The sequence below is a fragment of the Lolium rigidum genome, chromosome 1, assembly GCF_022539505.1.
Source record: "Lolium rigidum isolate FL_2022 chromosome 1, APGP_CSIRO_Lrig_0.1, whole genome shotgun sequence".
NCBI classification, from domain to species: Eukaryota; Viridiplantae; Streptophyta; class Magnoliopsida; order Poales; family Poaceae; genus Lolium; species Lolium rigidum.
This window is the reverse complement of record NC_061508.1, coordinates 240840311-240853060: the sequence shown is the minus strand read 5'-3', so window position 1 is coordinate 240853060 and position 12750 is coordinate 240840311. Positions and strand designations below refer to the sequence as shown.

Sequence of the window (12750 nt, the reverse complement as noted above, 5' to 3'; positions counted from 1 at the left end):
GCATCCACAAAGCAACAGTGTACTTCTTGATGGATGAAAAACCAATAGTGCCAACATAATCTTGCTTGTAAATGAAGTAGCTGTTGTACTCCCTCGCGGCCAACACAATCTTCATAAACAGCTTGTAGTTCATCCTAAAACGGCGCCGAAATGTCACCTCGCAGTGTGTTGGATCATTGGCGAAGTAGTCGGTGTACAACATGTAGTACCCCTCCACCCTCTGCCTCTGCCTTGGCTTGCTCTTGCGCCACCCCGGACGCGATCCTCCATGATGCCGCTTTGAATCTTGGACGTACATGGCTAGGAGAGCCACAAGGAGCTTCATATGCTCGTCGGCGGCGGCAGGAGCATCAGCCTCTTCCTCTAGCAGGACAGCAGTCATCTCCTCGTCATCGGAATCCATCTCAAGCAATTCGCCGAACACACCATGGGCAGGCCGTCTGGGACCGAATTGTCGGCAGAAGACTGACAACAGATCTACGGCTGGTGGGCGACGAGGTGGGTGTCGGGTGGGTTTGACTGGCCGCCCTTCCTTTTCTGATGGTAGGAAACGGAGGAGGCGGCGGGGGTGGTACCGGTGGGGGTCTGGCGGGGATGGGCAAGAAAAAGGTGAAATGGGGATCTTTTATTTCTCTCTCAGCGATAAAGGTGGCCCACGCCGGTTTCACCTTCTGTCAGCGCCCCCGCTTGTCCCCCGATGAGTTGGGTGCAACCTGAGAGCGCCGGATGGCAAAACGCCTTCTGCTGGCCCAAAATTTACTCTTTTTTTTAGCTCGGGTGGCCGAGTGGAGGTGCTCTCAGCAAAATTATGCTTATTCATGCATGTGACGAGGAGCATGGTGGGTACATAGTCAAACATATGCACCGTTGGCATGTATGAATGCCACGTACTACGCATGAGTCAACCGCAGCACATTGTTCCATACTCCCAATTTCCTACAAATAAACAGAAAACCAAAGACTCCACAGTTGTGTCCCCTAGCCTGCACTCTGTCCTATTTATACATGCTCTCTAGCTACGAATTGAGCAGATAGATAGTTAGGACTTACGAGTAGCAGCCACCAACATGATTTTAGCAAAGCCACCACAGCACTTCCACTGCAGATCTCCACACGCAGCCGCCGCCCTCCACCTGCTGCTGCTGCTCGGTGCCGCGCTGGCAATGGCGAGCAGGACAGCAAGCGCACACGGCGTCCACGCGCCATGCTGCAACCTGCTCCAGGGGGTGAACCTGGTGCCGTGCCTGTCGATGGCGGGCAGCGGCGGCGCCGTGAACATCAGCGCCGCGTGCTGCGCGTCGCTGAACCAGGCCCTCGACGCCGGCCGCCGCTGCGTGTGCTCGCTGCTGCTGGCCAACGGCGTGCTCGCCGGCCTCGTCGCCGCGCTGATCCCCACGCTCCCGCTCGTGCTCCCGCTGCCCGGATGCTACCTCTACGCCCCTCCCTGGCAGCTTGCCAAGGTGGTCGATCATTCACATGAATCTCTTCTCGCATGAAACTGTGATCAGCACTGACGCCGAGTAGTACAATTTATCTTTGGTTTCAGTGACGTTGCTGCAGACGAACTATGAATCGCCGGCAGCGGCATCAGCAGCGCCTGGGGCTGTGGGTGATGCTGCTGGCGGCTCGACCGACTCGCCGCCTCCTCAGGCCGCCGCTGCCCTGATACCGAAGAATGGCAGTGCGGCTGGGACTACGGACGGGAGCGCCGGCAATGGCTCTAGGGTCGAGAGCCTTAGACGCAGCGACGCGAGCCGGCGTCCCGGCATTGGTGAGGGTAGAACGTACTACGTGCTGATCCCTGTGGTGGTCATGGCTGTATTTTGGTTCAGTTACGCTGTCGGTTCATGATTTTGTAGGATCAAATTGATAGTATCAGTTAATCCCAATGACTCAAGGCAGCAAGAGGTGTGAATTAAGTAATTAACGACCCACTGAAAGGGATGCAAATCATGCAATACAATATAGTCATGGGTGATGGCGTAAAATGCTTATCTCCATCCGGATGGAGTCACTGTGGGTAGAGTTGATCTTTTTCTGAAACATTAATGGATGTCCCCGTTATAACTTGTAGACTTGCAATAAAAATCAACTGCCATGTACATAAAAACAAAATAGGATGCAAACCTTGGAAGTTCGAATATATCATGCTATGGACTACCAATTGGGTTGTTCTTTTATAGGAATTGCTAAGTTTCAGGCTTTCAGCTAGCTGAGGCGTAGCTTATGTCTCAGTCACGTGTTTCATCCCCGTGCCCTAACCCATCTCCCACCCCGTGCGGCGGCACCCCGCGCCACAGCGGGGTGCCCCCGCCGCCCCTCCTCCTCCTCTCCTCTTCGGTGCCTCTCCTCCCGCCGCCGCTGCAGGAGGTGTCACCGGGCAATGCCCATGTGGCGTGGTGGCGGCGGCGGAGATCCTCGGTCCCCATGGAGGCGCAGTGGAAGCGCCTGCTCCACCATCCGCGACCATCTGCAGGCGACGAAGGCGGCCTGGGATCCCGGGGTCTTCCGGTGACGGGTGCGGCGTGGGGCAAGAGATTGGGTTTGGTCGGGCCATCCGCACCTCGACGACCTCGACGTTGGCAGCCGACGGTGCTCCTGGGGTGGTCCTGCATCATTCTAGACTGGAGCGAAGATGATTGCTGCTTCTATACCGCTGATGAAGATACGGCCGACGAGTACATTCAGGTAGTAAGACTCATTGAGTTCCTTCATAGATCTGTATGTGAATTTCGTCCGCACTAACAGTTGTTCATTGTGGATTGCAGTGCTACCCGAGGCATTGCCCTTACGTCGGGATCCCGATCACGAACTATGCTCAGATGAAGACGATCTCCACGCTCCGGTTTGTTTACAGGGCACAACTGTTCCAACCTAACTTGCTGGTCAGAGCTATCGACTTCACTGCAGACAACGAAGAACAGTATGCCGAGTACCGTGAGCTGCAGCCACCGGAGAGGAGGAGCTAGCTTAGGACCTGTCTTCGCAAGAAGTTTCCTGCTTAGTGCTTCTGCATCCTTGGTCATGATCTGCTCATTTTGGGAGGTGGTCCCATATCCCTCCATTAGTTAGGACTTGCTTGAACCTGACCCCGATCTGTAGTAATGAACTTATTCGAGGTGGTATATACTAACCCCTCGTGTGATGAACATGCGATGCATCACTAAGTATAGTTGCTTTGCTCGTGATGCATCGCCCACTAAGTATTTGATGTGTATTACCAACACCTTTTGTGATGAACTGGATCTGCTTTCTGTTGTAATTCAATTATTAGCAGTGGTGGGTAACCTCACCACTCTAAGGGAAGGGGTTACCACAACTCGTTTTATCTGCAACCAAACAGTGTGTGGGCTGCACGAGCAGGAAAGAAAGTAGTCTGTGCAGGCACCAAACAATGGGGTCTGGCTTCCCTCCCGACTTAGAAAAGGCCGCCCAGGCACCAAACAACCCGCATTGGTCCATGGCCCGGTCGTAACGCGCAGGGAGGCCCATCTTACTGGCGCAGTGGTAAAAAAAAATCATACAAGCTACCAAACGCGTGGATCCAGCGACAAAGAACTCGGATGGAGCCAGATTGGGAGATGGACAACTACAGCTAGCCTAGAACTGTGCGCAAATATCTAGGCCATCACGCGCGTTTGTGGTTCCTCCACCAACGCCGTCTCCATTCTCCAAACTTACAGTAAAGTTCGTCGGCGAGAAATAGGGGGAGAGTCCGGCAGTACCGCAGTAGTAGTATTTTGGAGAGATCTGTAGCTTGTTAGGGGAGGGTGGGATAGTGAGAAGGTAAGAGCATGTCTAACAGATCCCGTATTTCTCTGTCCCGTATAACGCGAGTATTTCGTTCCGTATTGAAAAATTGCTCACGGAAGAACCATTCCGTCTAGCAGACCCCGTATTCTGTCCCATATTTTTAAAAATTTAAACCCCGGGAAATTTGTCGATAGTTAATCTTCATTGATCATACTACGGATCATACATACATTGCGAGATCCTACATCTACTCGTCAAGGATGACGAATGGGATGAACGGCTCCCGCCTGGCGGCAGCCTCCCGCGCCTCGAATTCCCGACGGCGGCGATGGCCACCGCCTCCTCCTCTGCCTCCGCCCGAGCCTTCTCGGCGGCATCCTTCTCGGATGCGGCCACCGCCTGCAGGAACGCCGTCCCCCGCTTCCTCCTCGCCGGCTCGCGGATCTCCTCCGCTTCCTTCGCCGCTTGTGCTGCCGATGAGCACCGCCCACGCCGCCTTCGACGCGCGGTCACGCTCCCACTCTCGAAATCGCCGCCGCTCATCGGCTTGAGCGGCGGATCTTCTTTGTACCACCGCCCGCCCGCGGCGAACTCACGGAGCGACAGCGGCATGTACAGCGCGCCCGCGTACCGGCACGCCGCACGGCGACTCCCGACGGCGGAGCGCTTGCATTGGTGCCGCCACGCCTCCTCGACGGTGTCCGGCGAGCGGGATCGCTTCGATGCGCTCGCGGACGACGCGGAACTGGACCGGCGAGAAGACATGGCCTGCGGCGGGGGAAATGCGGAGGCGAGCTTTGCGGGATTGCTCGCCGGAGCTAAGCGGGGAGGCGGCGGCGCACGGCAGAGCTAGGGTTGCGAGTGAGGGGTTAACCCCTCACTCGCACCTTCGCCCGGTATAAGTAGGGGCCGGCGGTGCGGATTTCCTGGACCCTGTATTCCGCCGAAACGGGCCAGCCCAAATACGGGGCCTGCTAGACGGCCCGAACCGTGCTCACCCCGTATCCCGCCGAAATTTTACGGGGTGGGCGGGTTTTAAGGGGCCTATTAGACATGCTCTAACATGATTGAAGGGCCCTTCCCAAAAACAACGAAGATGGGATCGGGTCCGAAATCTAACCGTTGGTACAACATCTAACAGGGTCTGTTACTATTTTCAGATTTGCAGAATCTGTTGCATTTTCAGGTGATACGTTCCCAACCAATCAGGGTGCCAGCACGTTGCAGAGAACAGAGATAGCCATCACATGCCAGCAGCAAAACCATATGGATATTTAGCCCAACCCAAGCTGAGATCCACCAAAAACTCAGATACATCCATCAATTTATCCCTTTATATTTCTTCTATACTTTGTTTTTCTCTTCAGAAAATGATTACCTGGTAGTCAGGTTCCACTTTCTACTCAGCATCAAGTTCAGTTTTTTCTTTTTAATGGAAGGCCCTAGGCTCGGCTTTATATATAAAGCCAACACGGCAACAACACATACAGATCTACATTAAAGTACCAACAAGTCTGAGATAAATACCCACACCCGGGTGATAGGAATGACAGCTGAAACGGAGAAACTAGCGATCTCTTAGTCTAGCATACAACATGACCTCGTCCAGCGCCAGCTTGTCTCGGGACTTACTTAGAAGCTTCCAGTCCTATAGATAGATGATTATTTTGAAGATGCAATCAGCCGGCTGATAAATAAAATAAAGTTCAATTGTCATTTTGTTCCTAACCTTACACGGAGTCCAACAAGGACCCACTTAACACCGAGTGGTCAGTGTGTGGCACCTCATCCTTCAGGTTCACAGTCAGCGACTTAACATTAATTGCAAACTGTACAGCTGTTTTGCGGTACCGATAGGAGTATATCTTGCGGTGGGGTTTACTTTAACGCGGCAAAGATAGCCAACGCGGTTGAGAGGAAATCTTTCACGAGTTCAGCAGCTAGTATCTTCTGGTGCAAAACCTCAGCCCGTGTAAAGTCACTGGGTTGGAGATGGCGTTTCCAAGGAGCCCTGCTTCCACCGTGAGCAGCTATGCTTCTACTCCGACGCTGAGCAGCTGCCCGAGCTCCGCCATCTCCAGAGGCAGCAGCAACACAGCAATCAGCCCCGCTGCCGCTAGGATCTGGCTCGTAGTTCCTGCTGCCCCCCCTGGTGACCATAACCCAGCACTAGCAACCACAGGAGCTCCTGAATTCACTAAGGCAAACATTCAGCAGCATCAGGATCTTCTGGAATCAGCAGCAGAGTTCCCTAGGCAAGAAATTAATGGCTGGGAGCATCCAGACCTCTGTTCCCCTTCAAAGCAACTCAAGAACGCAAGTACTTCTATCAAGGAGATCAATCGCTGGGCAAGATCTTCCACAGGATTAAAGGTGAACTCAAATATCCGGCTCCTGGAATCTGTATTTTATTTGATACAAGTGGTAACTTCGGCAGCACCACACCCAGATCACATCATCGCAATGATACGAGTCCATGACACGCTTGCTAATCTGTTGCATGTGCTGCCCAAGAATATTTTCCCCTTCCAGGAGCACAATTTCCTTCCGTTTGTAGATGAATTATGCCCAAGAAGAGGTGCACCGTTGCCAGCAAGGTTTGGAAACACACTGCATGATATGCGAAGAAGCATAAGGAGTGGTTTCCATGTACTCGACGCGATGATATTGGATTATACATCTGAAGCAGTCCCACAGGGTGGTGGTGTCCATGAGATCACCAAATACTTGTTGAAATACATCATGTCACTGCTGGACAATGGCAGCTCTATGAAAATTATACTTGTTAGTGATGAAAAGGAAGACATGGCTGCAATGGAGACGGTGCGAGATATTGTTGCCACCTTGATCTCTAACTTGGAAATTATGCTTGAGAAAGAATCTCATCGATATCAAGATGCAGGGTTAAAACAGCTGTTCTTGGTGAATAATGTGGATTTTATACTACATCAAGTAGAAGGCTCAGAGATAAGAGATCTTCTAGGAGATGATTGGGTTTCAACACATAGAGACCAACAGATGGACAACATCTCATGGTTTATCAACATTTCTTGGGAATCTGTCATGCATTGTTTACATGTAAAGAGCAACAAAATCCCAATCTTTTCTAGACTACCAACGCTGCAAATATTTAACCTGGAATTTGAAAAACTTACGGAACTCAGAAAACATGGAAAATTGAAAATCCTGTGCTCCGCTACAATATGCGTAGATCAGTATCAGAGAAGCTTTTTCAGGCTTACAGTTCATACCTTGAGAACAACAAAAACAAGGCTCCAAAGGTCATGAAGTACACCCCTGAAGATCTTGAAGAGCTGCTGTCAGATCTGTTCGAAGGATAACGATCATAGATTAAAAGAGGACGAAGCACATATGCATGTTAGCAATACTTGTGCAACAAATTTGAAGTAAAAAAGAAATGATCCCTTGAGCTAGGAGGAAGATCAGATGCATGCTCCCAAAGCTTGCGTAATGAATATGGATCTGTAACTGGCATATCCTTCATATGTCAAGATTGAACTGTACCTATGGTTGTAAAAGTTGCGTGGTTGCTGCAGTGTGAAACGCTTAGCATGAAATTCTCTATTTACAATTGATGCTTGCTTGATTGCACCAGTCAAGTAGAACTATTACTTATACATGATGATGAACATAAAGCCTTTGAGCTGACGTGGTGCCACATGACCTGACACATTTTCAGCAAAAAAGAGTTCCAACTTTCCGGTCCTATTCAGACCAACTAGAAGGTCGTGCGCTTCGCCACACCATGGTGTCATGGGCAGGCCTATGGCCGCCGGCTGCACACATGAGATAGCACATATGGCAGCTGCAGCCATATCTATCTACTCCCTCCGTTCCATTCTATAGTGCTTATAGTTTTTTGGCACGGAAATTAGCACAAGAGTATTTTTTACACAAGACCCCCTGGCTGAACGATTTGAGATCAGACTAAAATTGGGAAAATCGATAACTTCCTAACTTACCATACCAAATCCCACAAATTTGCCTGGTTGACTCTCCATATATGTGCAGTCATGTTTAATTAAAGAAAGAAAAACATTGCTTCCTAAATCTAAGCAATCCTTGAGGCCATGCATTAGGAATCTCAATTAATTATTTCCTATTATGTATGGATTTTTTTTCATGCATGTCGTGTGGGAGTTGACCGGTGGAGGGGGTAATTGAAAAAAGCCAAGCTACAGCCTTATATTGTGAAACAAATGCCAAAAATCTATAGGCACTATAGAAAGGAACGGAGGGAGTATTAGTTATTTCTCTATGATTTGCTAAGATTGCTTTCTCATTAGATGATTAGACAAGGTCTGTTAGCTCAAGTTGGAGATTTGCTTTCCTGAGGGCTAAGTTGATCACCCTTATAGAGGGAATCATGCATTCAGTATATTCAGTCAATAAGAAACAAACATCAGCTGGGATCTAAACCCATTCCCAACCAAACCAACGTTGCCCAGCCATCTTCCGGTGGTGCTTACCCTGTTGTGTGTCTTAGTACACAACACTGAAACTTGTTGGCCAGGATAATAGCTCATTGAGAGCATTGAAAAGGAGCACTATTTATAGGGAAGCAAATTTCACCAACAGATTAAGCAGTTCAAGAGCAACAACAAAGAGTTATGGTCTCCGTAAGAAACATGCAGCAGACACTTCATTCTAATCCTACAATGACTACTTAAAATTTTGATGACCATTTGGTTCCAAAACAGAAGGTTAGTGTACATATGTTGCCTCTCTGCATAGCACGTTACTAAATATTCTGTGACTAAAGGGTGTAGTCAACAAAATTAAGCAATGTTCAATTGCTTGTCAAGCAAATATGCATGCCTAGGAACTTAGTACAAAAATTGAAAAAGTACAGAACTAATGATGTAAAATCACTCGTAATATTTGCTGTATTGATGCACTTACTCATGTGTATAATGGTCCACTGTAATGCACTTGATGGTTATCCACATTCAAGTGTTGGAAAAGTTCTATAGCTACCAGTTGTACCAGATTGGCTACGGGGTTTATATTATCCTTTTATGTGTGTATTAGTTAGTTCAAATTGTTCCACACCATAAAATTTTCATGTCCATCTGTGTAACATATGCTCTCAAGCTTGTGACTTCTGATTCACTATCAGGGCTAATTTCAGAACTCATCTTGTCTTTGAATTTGTAAGGCAAGTATGATTTAAGGCAACAAGCTGACACTATCTGCAGCCACACAAGGGTCGTGCAAAATGTTCACTGAAATTTAAATTTTTGTATTGTTGTGTCTTACCAACATTTTTGGATCAGAAAAAATGGACATGGTTGCAATTGCTGAAGTAACAGATGGAGTTATTAGCATGGTTTTTCACAATATTTTACTTATCTGCTGCTGCTGCCTAGTTCAGAATATTTTCCTCATTTATTTCTAGATTTTGCAAATAAAACGGTACATTTTACTTTAGTTCTACTCCTCCGTTCCCTTTTAATTGACTCCGATTTAGTACAACTTTGTACTATATAAGATTTAACTGAAAGAGAACAAAGGGAGTACTTCTGTTCCAAAATAGCCGTCATTTAGACAATAACATGGTTTGCGTACACCTATGAGACTTAATCGCTGACTATGCTCCAACTCAAATGAATATGACCTATAGATTATCAAGTATTTGTAAAATATTGGAACACCATCCAGTTGGACTACATTACCAAGCTCTTCCATACAGCCTGGTTAGCTCAACACCCTTTCAGCAACAAGAAAGATGAACCCGTTGCTCAGATTTACGAGAGAAGTTATGTTCAGCTGATGCTTGCAGTGCAAATATTGCCACTATTCCTCGCCAGGAATTTGTTGTACATTAACTGGGTGCAACTCTCCAGAAACTGCCTTAATGCCTATGCATGAAGGAGACGAAGAGGAATTTACTTGAAACCCTTGATAAATCTCCTGGCACATCAGTCACCAGTGGGTTCCTCTGAGTCTCTATTTGACACTGGATTACTCGACTCGGTACGCGTCGTTAATGACTTTCTGTAAAGGAAGTGCAATGGACAGTTTCAAACAAGTGCGTACAACCTGTCATTTTATATGGTCTTTTACTTAATAAAAAGGAGAGTTTTAGGAAAACGTTTACCTTTTTGTGGATTTCTTGGCAGCAGCTACACCCATCTTTGGCTTTAATTTGTTAACATCAGTTGATCTCTCACGCACGACATTATAACCATGCATATTAGTTTTAGTTTCTGGCGCTGTTGCCTCCACCCTTTCAGAAGTTTGAAAGTCGAGCTTTAACTCTTCCTTCCTCATCGAACGGGCAATTAACCTACTTGACTGAGATCCCCTAAAAATATCCTTCATATAAACATAGGAACGTCAAGATTCCGGAAAAAATAATAGAAAATATAATACTGGTATTATTTATGTTCTGAAGATATATTGGAACTACTTGACACTGTCGCTACAGAAGTACAAATACAAGAATAACTGTTTTGTCATTTTACGCCATTGATCAATGCAAGACTTACAGTGTCAGGGACATTGGATCCACTCATGGCAAGCTGCAAGCATAATGCAGGTAAATGTAAACCAGTAATTTGCAGTCTGGGGAAGAAGACACGCCACCATGTAATTGGCAAGGATGCCATGCTTGCATATTAAAGACGAGTGTCGGTCAGAGACTGCAGAACCGGATATGAACCTCTAGCGCAACATTTAAAATGTTCAGAAGGATGAACATGTTGGCTTACAAAGTTTGTGGACCTAAGTGACTGTGGTTTAGGGTGACTTTTACTTAATGGAAGAACAGCTCAGGATTAGGTCATGGTTTTCTCTAAATCTATTACCTATGCAAACCACTGATTTACAGTCTGATCCTCTACCGTATTCCTTTCAAAAAAAATACAGTCTGGTAAAAAATAGGCTGTTCCAGAATGGTTTACTGGAAAGCCATTAAATCCTGTGTTGTGTAGAGAATCACTTGTTCCCAGCAGCATTTGGTGAAGTTATTGCTAATGTTCCTGTATTAATCATAAGGTATACATAGTTCACAATTATGTCGTGAAAATATTTCATTCAAGAGTTCATTATTTTACACATGATGCGTATCTTTTTCTCAATTCTTTTACACTATGTTGTTATCTAGTCCTTGCTAGAAAGAGGACTTCATGAAAAGTTCCGTAACTACTGAATGCAAGTCAATAGTTTCTTCCCCATACCTTTGAAGATAGTGTTCCAGCAGACGAACCTTCCTCACCAAGAGGCTGCGTGTTTTCAGCTTCTGGTGCATCATCAGGAAAACTTGCCATGAGAGCTATTTCTGGAATTTCTTCTGTTGTTTGAGATCCTGGGGTGCCAAATGCTTTTGTCTGATTTTTTCTTCTTGTCGTTTTAACATTCTGGCTACTGCTTTCCTGATCAACCATGCTGCTATTGTGAACAATATCTTGTTCTGCAGCTCCCTGATTACTTTGCACTTTCTTCAGCCGTTTGCGTGCTACTCTTTTAGTTTTTGTACAACATTTGATAAACCGACCACAATACCAGTTCCAGGTGCATCTTCCGCTAGCAGCTTTATTTCAGGTACCTTATCACTGCACATTTCTTCCTGTAGTTCGCCTTTATCTTTTTTAAGATATGCTCTAGCTTCTATGTTGGAGGAAGTGATTTTCTCTTGCTTCTCTGGTTTTGAAACTTCTGCATTTTTGTGTTGAACTGCTTCTTCTTGTAGGGAATATGATGAAGACATACTAGCTTTATCGAGTGTCTCTATGGGATATGTTTCCGAACTAGTCTTTGTTTCATTGTGTAAGACGTCTATCTTATGGTCCTTCTCATTTGCATAAATTATCTGTTTGCCATCGTGGTTGGATGGTTCTTGCATATTATCTGACAACAAATCCACATGCTCTTCCCTGATTCTCTGGGGCGATTTCATAGTCGATATATCGGTCATTACTAGATTTTCAAATGCTTCTTTACTTTTGATGCTTACCCAATGAGCAAAGCCATCACAGTTAGCAGTCTTAGCATCACTTGGAAAGGCTGTGGGTGCTTCAACTTGCATGCAACTGGCATCATTTTCACCATTGGCCAGGTATGCTCCATTGTGTTTCAACTCAGATGATGTGATGTTTAAGAAATTAGGTGAAAAATCATCAGCTGTTTCTGGAACGACATTATTGCTGATCTGGTGAGCATTATCATTTTTATAAACCATCTGTTTGTCACTACTGAAAGACACAGATAATTTTATTCCTTGAATACTACTACCAGCAATCTCTGTGAATTGTTCTTTTCTTTCAAACTTAGCTGATAGGGTATCGATGCCATTAGGATCAGCATTATGATCATCTGCAGAACAAATAAGTGCTTCTTTTTCTGTTGCATATAACACAGAAGTTCTATTCTTTGCATCGGTTGTGTCCTCATCATTATACCTGGGCTCAGGCTGTTCAGTTTCTCTATCATTATACTGACTTTTGACGATACTGTCTGCGGTTGATGCTACATTTTTTAAATCCATAAACTGCTCAACACTTTCATCAATGATATCGTTTGACAGATTCATATCACGTAATTCACTACTGTCTAACTCTGACACATCATCATGATATACATATTGCCTAGCATAACTTGCTGAAATTTCTTCCTCAATGGCAACCTTTCCTGCATTCCTTTGGCTAACGCTTCCTTCTTCTAGTGTGTGAACATCGGCAAGTACTGAGGGTGGGAAGACAACCAAACTATTCTTCCCTGCATTTCTTTGGCTAAGGCTTCCTTCTTCCAGTGTGTTAACATCAGTCACCATTCTTCTGAATTCCATCATACTTGCATAGACATCATTGGCAACAGTATTGCAACTAAATACATTTCTCAAGGAAAACCGTTCTCTTGATGCTTTTGCCTTTTTGAGGTTACTCATCAATTCAACCCTCTGCAATCGTGGTCTCCCCAACAAATCCCCTGGAAACACATGCACATCACTGAATACCTTGATGTTACCATCGTCCA

At 46.2% G+C, this 12750-nt stretch overlaps 1 protein-coding gene and 2 pseudogenes across 2 annotated transcripts; 2 read left to right on the top strand and 1 right to left on the bottom strand.

Moving 5' to 3' along the window:
• The first annotated feature begins 1064 nt into the window (after positions 1-1064).
• Positions 1065-1851, top strand: LOC124656710 (annotated as a pseudogene).
• A 3770-nt stretch (positions 1852-5621) lies between these two features.
• On the top strand, positions 5622-7331 carry LOC124683396 (annotated as a pseudogene).
• Positions 7332-9599: 2268 nt separating this feature from the next.
• On the bottom strand, positions 9600-11040 carry LOC124683394. Of its 2 annotated transcripts, none has more exons than XR_006996675.1 (3): positions 10956-11040; positions 9875-10092; positions 9600-9771 (listed from the first exon to the last, which is right to left on the bottom strand). XR_006996675.1 is itself a non-coding variant. In XM_047217912.1 (3 exons), the coding sequence occupies exons 1-3, from the start codon at positions 10383-10385 to the stop codon at positions 9696-9698; spliced, it is 414 nt and encodes a 137-aa protein (XP_047073868.1). In that variant the 5' UTR covers positions 10386-10541; the 3' UTR covers positions 9600-9695. The 2 variants fall into 2 exon arrangements, 1 of the variants encoding a protein (XP_047073868.1); XM_047217912.1 differs by lacking the exon at positions 10956-11040 and adding an exon at positions 10266-10541.
• Positions 11041-12750: the final 1710 nt, after the last annotated feature.